Source organism: Cibotium barometz, chromosome 8, assembly GCF_041138505.1.
Source record: "Cibotium barometz isolate CiBa-2024 chromosome 8, ASM4113850v1, whole genome shotgun sequence".
NCBI lineage: Eukaryota > Viridiplantae > Streptophyta > Polypodiopsida > Cyatheales > Cibotiaceae > Cibotium > Cibotium barometz.
In genome coordinates, this window is record NC_141053.1 from 56,767,759 (window position 1) to 56,778,888 (window position 11,130).

At 42.1% G+C, this 11,130-nt stretch overlaps 1 protein-coding gene across 3 annotated transcripts; it reads left to right on the top strand.

The window, feature by feature from the left end:
• The first annotated feature begins 5,666 nt into the window (after positions 1-5,666).
• Positions 5,667-10,677, top strand: LOC147636455 (uncharacterized). Of its 3 annotated transcripts, none has more exons than XM_086801887.1 (8): positions 5,667-6,791; positions 7,064-7,514; positions 7,601-7,801; positions 8,882-9,043; positions 9,155-9,220; positions 9,553-9,618; positions 9,731-9,799; positions 9,917-10,677. In XM_086801887.1, the coding sequence occupies exons 2-8, from the start codon at positions 7,236-7,238 to the stop codon at positions 10,433-10,435; spliced, it is 1,362 nt and encodes a 453-aa protein (XP_086658013.1). In that variant the 5' UTR covers positions 5,667-6,791; positions 7,064-7,235; the 3' UTR covers positions 10,436-10,677. The 3 variants fall into 3 exon arrangements, with proteins under 3 accessions (XP_086658013.1, XP_086658015.1, XP_086658016.1); XM_086801889.1 differs by having other exon boundaries at positions 5,667-5,880; XM_086801890.1 differs by having other exon boundaries at positions 5,668-6,791; positions 8,903-9,043.
• The last annotated feature ends 453 nt before the right edge of the window (positions 10,678-11,130 follow it).

Below are 11,130 nucleotides of genomic sequence, written 5' to 3' on the forward strand. Positions count from 1 at the left end.
AGGATGATATTCTTAGAGGCTTCCCATGGCAGGACGAATACCTCATGATCATGAAAAAAGCACATCAGGGGGTAGCAAGTAGACATTTTGTGACAAAAATCATAGCGAGAAAAATACTCCAGTCAGGGTACTCATGGCCAATGCTTTTTAAGGACTGTACGCTATTTATAAAAGGTTGTGATGAGTACCGACATTGTGCCAAGCCACAAAAGAATGACATGATACCACTGCATCTTGTTAGAGTCAAACAACCTTTTAAAAAATGGGGCTTAGATTTCATTAGCCCTATTAGTCCTATGCATGTGGCACGCAAGCACGCTTCATCATTGTTGCCACAGATTGTGTAACCAAATAGGTGGAAGCAAGAGCTTCATGAAAAGTAGATGCCAGGGCAAATACTAACTTTTTTCTATGAGAACATCATTACCCGCTTTGGATGTCCATTTGAGCTAGTGAGTGATAAAGGTAAGCATTTCATCAATGATGTTATCAAAAGTCTCACTAACACATTCATGATCGCACACCACAAGTCAATGCCACGTTACCCACAAGAAAATGGCCAAGAAGAGAGCACCAACAAAGCTCTTATTTTAATATTGACAAAGATTGTTAAGGCTCAATACACTGATTGGGAGTCTAAGCTCATAACAGCCTTATGGGCCTATCACACATCATACAAAGTTGCAATTGGCTACACACCATTTAAGATGGTGTATGGACTTGAGGCAATACTACCTCAAGTCCATACATCATTTAAGATGGTGTATGACTTGAGGAAATATTGCCTTGAGAGTTCATGATCCCTAGCTTAAGGGTAGTTGTAACTAAAAAGCTTTATGGCAATGAATTGGTTGATCAGTTGTTTGTTTTAGAACAACTTACAGAGGAAAGACAAATTGCAATGCAAAACATGCTAGGGACAGAAAAAGATGGAAGAAAGAAGTGGTTTAACCAAAATCTTAAGGACAAGGAGATCAAGGTAGGAGATATTATTCGTATGTATGGGACCCGTAGTGAAAAGAAAAAGCTCAAATATAATGGAAAGGGACCATTTAGGATTTGTGAAGTTACTCCACAAGGTACTATACGTGTTGAGACTCTTAATAGAGTTGAAACTGTCGGTTTCCTTAATGGTAGTAAGTTTAAAAAATATTATAGACCGAAGAATCCTTATGTGCTTCTCATGACAAGAAAGCCGCCATGGAAAGGGTCACTCAAAAGAAGATCCGAGCCCAACAGGAGGCAAGGGAAAGACATGCAAAACTTCAACAACATCCAGAAGAAAATGATTGGGCTTCCTCGAGAATCTCGAATACGAGAAATCCAAGGTGAGTGACACACCGTGACCCTGGCCCCATTTATGTGAGCTAGCTATAGCATAATAGTTCTTAATTCGAGCTTGTGTGTGCTCTCAACAGCAGAGGAGAAAATTCCCCACAACATTCTGAATGTAGCCTACGCCTTGTGACACAAGGAGCCTCTAGTAATCTCCACTTTTTGGGCAATGCTAGGTACTACTCCCTTACTGGGCAATGCTAGGTACTACTCCCTTACTGGACTTTGGATTATGTGGCACTTCTTTGGTTCTGTGCATGGCAAAGAAGAACATGATGGTGTGGGCACGATCATAAAGCGTGCTTTGACTCTGTTGAGCAACTGGATGTAAATGGTGTAAAGCTATAAAATGTTGATTGGTCTAGAGGCTATCTATACTAGAAACCTCTGTTGAGCAACTGGATGTAAATGGTGTAAAGCTATAGAATGTTGATTGGTCTAGAGGCTATCTATACTAGAACCCTCTCATTGTATAGTTTACAACACATTGCAATAGAGATTGAGTTGAGTGTGCCTATCTTGTCTACTTTACATTAGTATACTAATTATCATTATGGAGTTTCTTGATTATTATGAGCCTCCTTAAGTATATGCTAATCATGTAATTAGACTATGCTTAGCACAATCACAAATTCTTAAGAAAGCACACTTCTTGCACATTCGACATCTTTTGGATACTTTTCCATCCATATTTCCCACCTTCGATCTGCCACTATTTCTACTAAGCTTGCCTTCACTTTTCCCAAATTCTCCAAAACATAAAAAGCTCTAGAAAACCTTGTTACACAAAAAGTTTGAAGGCATAATTGAGAGTGTGCACAAAATAATGCATATATAAATTGATTCTCTCTGATAAATTTTACTATAAAATTTGCATCCACCAAAGTAGATTGTATGAAGGTGACCTTCCCAATATCGTTAAGGAGCAAATTAAGCATATGAGTTGTATATGGAACCCATGTTATCTCTGGTTACTTTGTCATTAGATTATCTCCTACTAATTTGTAATTTGATGCATTATCTAAAACTATTACAATTGCATTTTTACTACCACCCACACGAGCAATTGAGCATTCATAAATATAATCAGCACTTTTTTATCTCAATGATGTGTTAGTTGCTTCTTAAAAAACAGTACCTCTAGGACAAATGTACATGTCATTTATCAAAGGCTTTGCTTGATTATTTTTTCATCCATCTATTGCAATGGTACATCGATATGTGGGCACATAATCAAATACTATTCTTTTAAAAGTTTTCTCCACTAATTTTTTTATTTTATCAAAATATTTTGTGTGCATCTTATTATAATATGGCAAAGTAAAACCACCTTTAATGTATCTTGAAAAAAAGGATTACGAATGACATTGAATGGAATACCACAAGAAGCTACAAAGGCTTGAGTCTATTTCAAATGAAATTCCAAGTTTCCTTGCTGCTTTAACTGTTAGGTTTTGTTGAAATCATCCCCACATCACATGGTGATTGTATATTTTCCTCTGATGCATGACATACATGACCACTTACAGTTTCTTCAAAACAGCCATTCTTTTTTAACTTGTGTTTATTGTGCTTGGTTCTTTTCATGTGTAGAAGACAATGATAATGTCCTCTTCTCTTAGGCTAGTCTAGGGGATGGGTGTACTCGTCTACATAGATGCAATGTTCCACACTTTGCGTTGGAGAGAATATGAGACTAAAGCTTTTGAAGCTACAAGGCGATGCACACATTGCTCTGATACCTAATTATTAGAGGAGCATAGAGAAGTAAGAGAAAGAGAGAGGGAATCATCCCCACATCACATGGTGATTGTATATTTTCCTCTGATGCATGACATACATGACCACTTACAGTTTCTTCAAAACAGCCATTCTTTTTTAACTTGTGTTTATTGTGCTTGGTTCTTTTCATGTGTAGAAGACAATGATAATGTCCTCTTCTCTTAGGCTAGTCTAGGGGATGGGTGTACTCGTCTACATAGATGCAATGTTCCACACTTTGCGTTGGAGAGAATATGAGACTAAAGCTTTTGAAGCTACAAGGCGATGCACACATTGCTCTGATACCTAATTATTAGAGGAGCATAGAGAAGTAAGAGAAAGAGAGAGGGAAAAGCACGAATTTCTATATGCTAGTTGTGAGCTTCCCATAAATAACACGATCAAGCCACATATATATAAGTTTACAAAAGAAGTTAAATAAATCTTGATGGTATAAATAATGACCTAGCTCTTATAATGTGTCTCTACCAAATATGCGAGAGATATGATAGAATGATCTCCTAAAATAAAAAGACTGCAAGAGGTTGGGAAGATCAAATGTATATGAATATATTCAGTGTTGTCAATTAAAAGGGTTCAAATATAAATGCTTGAGATGAAAAAGGCTATATGTGCTCATTAAAAGAACATTATTATCCAACCCAAACATTCATGTAATTTATATCTTTTTTTGGTGAAATTATTTAGCATAGCTTTATTTTTTCATGTTTTTCAAAAAGGCGATCCAAAGTTTTGATAGCATCTCTTTTTGTGGAACTTTGTGCAGCTAATCACTGTATATAAACACATGGTTCTTTGATATGTGAATTAGGCATGGAAATGCCTCAAACTACATTTAGTGTGAAATCTCTTACGGAAAGAAAATTTGAGGATGTACAATAATTGCTGTTTATGGTGAGGATAGAATGTGATTTATTTTTGTAATTTATGCAATAAATGGTGTAGAGAACATGCACACACTACAATTATTTATGTTGATTTGACTACCACATGATTAGAACTTTCTATTTTAAAGTTGCATTGTGGAATGTGAATAAGGTTCTAACTTCTCAATGCAACTTGGGATGTGTGAGAAAACAACTCAACAACATCACATCGGAATCTTGAAAAGTGTTGTACAAAAAAAGGAAAAGGGGAAAGAAAGAAAATAAATAAAATATGAGTTCATGACTAAAACCATAGGTTGAAAGACACGAGGCATGGCCACCGAAACTTTGGGAGCCGGTCTCACATGGCCAAAATGAGGAAAGGGGAAGAGTATTGGACCCATTTCAATCCATATGCATACTTTCTTTTCAATAAGCTATTTATTTAATGAGATAGAGACGACTTTCAAAAAGGTTGAAAGCTAAGTATAATGTTGAAAGTCGAAAGGGAATGAAGGATTTAAGAGTCAGTGTTCTAAGAGAATGGAAGTAAGTTTATATCACATGTGAGAAAGGCAAGGATAGGAAGTTTAGAAAGCTGCATGGAAAGAAGAGAATGCATGTGTTGGCCAAGCTTGGATGGTGGAACTTTTTTGATTACATGTTGCATAATTTACTATAAAAACAAAATCCTTAGTAATAAAGCCATTAAAAAATGTAAAGGAAAATTTGCATGGATGATAGTAGGACGGCTTTTAAAAATCATGAATTTCAAACAAAAGAGTGGAAACCCTGGTTTTGTTCCCTCATGTGATGTCATCACTTGATTCACCAAGAAAGGATAATTTTTTTACCTTGGACAAAAAAAGACCTTGGCAATCAGGAACTATATAGCAAAGGCCTTTACTGAACAATTATATGGGAAAGGCTTGTAATGTGGTCTTATGCAATGGTTTGGTAGAGTGTAAAGGGCTTTGTTGTACGATGGAGTTGCATTAACTTGTGTGTGTTGCAAAGAGAATGGGAACCCAAACAAGGGAAAATTCCCAGAGGTGCTTCGTTTAAATGAGGAATCTCTCATGAAATGAAGCATTGAAGATGGTGGCCCTTTGAAAGTGGAGGGTTCGTTCTCTCTATGAATTCTCAACTCCACCCTTTGTTTTTAAATGTGTGGCAAAGTTGGAATGTTGCAATAACTCCTCTAGCCCATGGGAGCTTCCTCTAGTACGTTAAGATTTATGACACCATGAGGGGTGGTTCCAGATGTATAAGAGGGCGAGCCCATAGGCCCTCTACATTTCTGGGTTGAGTCACTACACTAACCGGTAAAACGGACACTCTGTCAGCTTTCCCCTAGAGGGTGAAGCAACCCTCTACACTTGTACATGAGCTTCACAACCGACTACAAGAGGTTTCTCAACCAGTGTTGGAGAGGGTTATCCTCTAACACCAAGGTAGCAAGGGAGTGAAGAGAAAGGTCGCGCCGGGCGGCAGACCAAAAAAGTAAAAGAGGTGGGCGTGTGACGGGCGGGGAAGAAGATGGTGGAGCCTACGAGCAGGAAGAAGAGGAATTTTCGGTGCGGGGGTGGACGTCGCTTTCTTTAATGCGAAAACACGCACGCGCGTACGTGCGCGAGATCACGGATGGCCCTAACCAGGCTCCTGCGGCCACACCACACACACACACACTGCGCACACGCACAAGAAGCTCTCTCTCTCTCTCTCTCTCTCTCTCTCTCTCGCTCTCTTTCGGCGCGGGCGGTGATGGCGTCAGCAGCATATCACCAAAATTCGGCGAAGACGCAGAGACCCACAGCACAGAGACGAAATTTGAGGCAATGGGTACCCTAGTGCCTACTGACTACGCCACAGACAGAGCAGACCGGAGCGAGAGAAGGTGGTGCTGCTTGTGCTTTCCCGCCCCGGGCCCTAGTTGCCATCATCAGTCTCTGTGTCAATGTGTGTGGGCGCGCGCGCGTGCTCGCCCCCGTGGACCCCTCCTTCCTGCGTTGTCGCATCAGCCTAGATCTCCCCTGGCCCCCTTCTGTGGCTCATCGCAGTACATTCTTACTGTTCATCAAAGTCACCCAAACCTTCATTTTAACCCATCTCTGCCCTTGGCTTTGCCGCAACAACTCTCTCATTCCTTATTCTTGACGTTGTCCCCCCTTTCTTACAGCAGTCAACGCCCGCCCTCCTCCTATTCAATCTCCTTCAAGCTTGCCTTCACTGATCTTCCCTTCTCTGCGTAACCGAGCTCATAACAACAATCCCCCTCCCCCCAAACCCAACACACACACATGCCCAAGTCTACCCGGCATTGCACACTACACGATGAACACCTTTACAACCCACCCCCAATCCCCATACCCATGCCCTCAGCTTCCCACACAACACGATCAACACCTTCACAACCCACGCCCACGCCCACCATACCCACAGTTTCCCTCACTCCATCGCTTGGCCATTTTAGCTGCTTGAGCTTGCTGCATTGACCCACATTCTCAATTTGGTCCAGTCTCCTGCCCATAACTGATCCCACATTCCCAATTTGCTACCCTCTAGATCTGTGCTTATGAGCACCAATTCTACCGAGCCCACTATTGCTCTGTCTATTTTTCTTAATCACAGTTGACAGTCCTACAGCCCTCTTGATATAGTTCGCCAAACAACTTTCTACTCCGCCTTGAAAAAATTGCTTCCAGATGTCTACAATTTGGTCGTGGCATGCTACATTGTCATGAGTTATGCCAAAGGATGTTTGAGGCATTGTAAACTGCATGATGCTTTTCAGTCCTCATCATAAAGGCATGTTTTTCAACTCAAATTTTATTAGAAATGACATATGCATTGGCTCTCATCTTCATCACACTTCTCAAATCTAAACGCATTTGTAGCTATACATGCAAGCTATGAGGTAAGGAGCTTGTACACCACTGTTTTGTTTAATGTGGCAAAGGCTGCTTCTGTTCTCATGACCTTAATGGTCTACAATTTCCAAATGGTTGCGAAATTGGTATCTAAATTCTTCATAGCATCATGATTGAGCCAAGCTAACACTTCTCTTCTAATGACAACAGACCCTGCCTTCTTGCTTCACATGAGGTTATGCCCAGCATGTCATGTGTGCATGCAAGTTACCGGTGGCAGTAAGTGGTGAGAATTCGTAACCAGCATGATGAGATGAGCCCACGTTCGGTCAGTTCTTCATCATAAGGAGTGGAGGACAGCGGCACCAGAGGCCAATCAGTCATGGATGATATTTTTGAGCAGATACTTTCCACTTCACCATGGGGAGATGGACTCGGCATAAATAGAGCCTCTTGGGATGCAGCAGCAGCAGGTTCAGCAAACAATATGGCCATTGATTCTGCTGGGGAGCTGCAAGGTCTACCTAAAGCGTCTACAATGCCACTGATGCCTTTGGTTGGAGGTTTAGATGGTCAGGGACTGAGTAGTGCACTACAAGAAGGCAATGGAAGATTGTCTCCAGAAAGCATGTTTGACACAGGTCAAGGGCATGGAGTGCATGTAAGTAAATACGTTGCCTTTCATATCAACAAAAGTGCATAACAAGCTCTACATTATATGGTTCTGAAGTTTCCGGGTTTCAACAGGCACCTCATCACTTGCAGTCAATGGCACCTGCATGGCGCCAACCCTATATTGGTGGTGTGCCTCCAGCACCTTCAGGTTTAGGCCCAGGGAAGCCAGACACCTTTCCGCTACAAGGAGAAGGCGCTCCTCATGATGTTCATCTAGGGAAAAGGGTACGAGATGAAGAAGATATGTTGCTTGAAGGTCACCCAAGAAACACGGTAAAGGAATTTTCTCAAGGCTTGTCGATGACCAATTTCCACATTTGAATTCAAGGGGGGTATTTTCTGTTCTCCAAATATGAAATTGCTTTCTCCAATATAAATGTGAAGGACTTTGTCGTGTCTCTGCATGTGTGTCTGCATATGAGAGAGAGAAGAAGAAGATTGTATTATCGTCCAGTGGGGGCCAAATAGGGAGAGAGAGAGAGAGAGAGAGAGAGAGAGAGAGAGATTAACATCTAACAGAAGAGCATAAGAGTGTATAACATACTGACAGTCCATCAAAATAATTCAATGTCAATAAGGGCAAGTTAAAAAATGTACATCGATCATGCACAAAGCACAGTGGCGTATAACAGGAAAAAAGAACAAAAAGACTGTCAATTGCGCACAAGAAAACTACATGAATCCAATGTGTCAAGCATACCAGGTGAACATGATTACAAAAGCACATGGCACCACCAGAGACCTAGAGCATGCATGAACAAGGGGTATCTCCTAGATGTCCTCATGTATCCTGGGGCCATGAACCTCAACAGTAGGTTCGTCCTAGGTATAACCATGTATCCTATGGGAGCCTTAACGATAGGTTTTGTGGATCAAGGATATGCCTTGGGATAGTAGCATGACGACTCCTGATCATGGCTTCTGCACTGTAGGTAGGTGCCTGGTGTTGGGCCTGGGATGTCTGGTTACTGTCACACCTGAACTACATGATTGATTGTTACTCAGGTAGGTGGCCTTGGAGCTACTGTAAAGAAAGCCTTTAGTGGGCACATGTATCTGGTCTGTTTGTCCACGCATACACATGCACACGTGCATCCCTCCCCCCCCCCTCCCCCCACACACTTACACACACAGACACACACACACACAATTATATTAACGTCTACAGAAGGCCAAAATGGTCTCTGAGACCAAATGCACAATATGAAGACTGTGAAGGTCTTAAGGCAAATGTCTGGGCCAGAGACACAGAGAGAGAGAGAGAGAGAGAGAGAGAGAGAGAGAGAGAGAGAGATTTTGTGGCTCCTGTTGATGCTTGGGATGATGTTTCATAACAAAATTTATTAATTTCAGATTTATGTTACACAAAATCAGGGAATGCCATCAGTTCAAGGCTATGGGGATCAGGGAACTTCGAGTCAAGATCGTACAGGAGCAGCTGCAAATGGAGCTGTAAGGCCTCGTGTAAGGGCTCGTCGTGGTCAGGCGACAGATCCACACAGCATTGCTGAGCGGGTTAGTACTCAAAGTCGTCACATTCTCAATAGGGCATAAGTCGAGGTCTAGTGGATGTAATGCTTGCCATCAAGGATCTAATTAGGTGGAAGATTGCCCTTGCCCTGACAGAACCGCAGAGAAAGGATTGCAGAGAGGATGAAAGCCCTACAAGAGCTTGTGCCAGATTCTAATAAGGTGTGGCTATTGGAGCCTGGCTGCTCTGGATCTTTATCTTTGGTACAATTAAGTCATTAGGGTGTCTTGTTGGCATCTTTCTCGTAATCCTAGAAACTCGAGAGCTAAGGGTCTTCACAGACAACCCCTGCCTGTGAAAAGGCGAGTTCTCATGCTCCTGTCCTTCCTGGACAGGGGATCTTTCCTGTCCAACCCCTGCCTGTCCAATGGGCGGGAGATCTGTGTGTGAAGACCTTATGGAAGTAACAGTCCATTATCTGTCTATGAAGACCTTAAGTAACAGTCCCATTTGACACTTTACTAATCTAAAAAGTCATTACAAACTTATGTAGACGGACAAAGCATCGATGCTGGATGAGATCATTGGCTATGTCAAGTTTCTACAGATGCAAGTCAAGGTATTCATGCAAAATGGTCATCATGTTCCATATTTGATTCTTGATTTTTCAGAAGTTCCAAATCTGAGTACTTACAAGTCTGGAACCTCGACTTGTCTGATTTCTTGCTCAGTGTTTGAGCATGTGTCGACTTGGCGGTGCAGGTGCAGCAGCCCCACTCTTAGCTGATCTCCCTGCTGAGGTGATGCCCTTGTTTTATGACATCTAGCCATTCTCTCTCTCTCTCTTTTCAACACGTATGTCTATCTTTTTATTTGTGAAATTTCTATTTGGCTTTATCCACTTACATGCGTTTCAGGGGGCTACCAACTTCCTGGCAGAAAACCTGGCTCAAGCCAGTGGGGGATCAGGCACCTCTCAAGAGGGTATGGCCTTTGCAGAGCGGCAAGTGGCACGGCTCATGGATGAAGATATGAGTGCAGCAATGCAATATTTGCAAAGCAAAGGTCTTTGTCTCATGCCTATCTCTTTAGCTACAGCAATCTCGAGCACAGGTGCTCGGCAACAATCGGCCCCATTCAAGGGTCTGGATGGTGCTGGAAACATGAAGCAAGCTATGGAGTTGCAGGCAGCAGCGGTGGCAGCCGCAGCAGCAGCAGCTGCAGTTGGTGGCAGTGGTGCTTCAATGATGGCCACATTAGCCAGCAATTGCAGCAATGCACTTGGGAAAGGTGGTGTAAACAAAGCTGGGTGCAATGTGCCCAAAACAATGAAAGACATACAAAGAGATGATAATGTGTATGAGAAGGCATCTCTTAGTTTACCATCCAACACAAATAAGGGTGGGCTTAAAAATAGAGAAGATCCTCAAAGGTAGCTCAAACATGGCATAAGTACCAGGTATAAATGAGGACTGGCCAGTGCAATCTTCGCCATAGCGTCTCTTTTCCAAGTATGACAGCCATGGGCCTAAGGGGAAGACTGCTGTAGCTAAACTTGTAAATGGCTTTTTAGTGTAGGGCCTTGAGGCTGGTTATGCTCACGTAAGCGAGCATCACTCATCATAAAGAAATGCATAGTGTTTCTGCTCAAGCCATAATGGAGGATACACTTTTCCACTTGTTCTCTCTCTCTTACTTTTCACCTTTCATTTGTGATTACACTACTTGAGCATGCCCCCTATGGTTGTAGCTCTGCTATATAGGTGTAGTGAAGCCACTAAGGTTTTAATGGCACTCCCCACTGTCCACAATGCTCATTAGAATTGAGAAAGTCACGCTCATGTTTATACTTATTTAGCCAAAGCACAACAATGGGATTGTCAATTCTTGCTTTTACTGCCCTCACGTGGATTTTTTTGAGGAGGAGAAGAATGAATGTGCCAAAGGCAATCAACGGCAACACTTGGATTTTTGTCTATTCACACAATTATAGTCGTGGCCCACTTCTAAGGGCATTATATAATTAATGCCCAACCTTAGCCTGCCTAAGGTGCTTGCTAAGGTGTATGGCCCCTTGCTTGTTGTATGCGTAGTCTCTCCTCCCCGCTTCCCTGCTAAAAGGGTAAGTGAT

Coding starts and splice junctions, on each gene's coding strand:
- LOC147636455 (XM_086801887.1), top strand. CDS start 7,236: ATGGATGATATTTTTGAGCAGATACTTTCCACTTCACCATGGGGAGAT. Junction 7,515..7,600: donor GTCAAGGGCATGGAGTGCAT/GTAAGTAAATAC, acceptor GGGTTTCAACAG/GCACCTCATCACTTGCAGTC. Junction 7,802..8,881: donor AAGGTCACCCAAGAAACACG/GTAAAGGAATTT, acceptor TATTAATTTCAG/ATTTATGTTACACAAAATCA.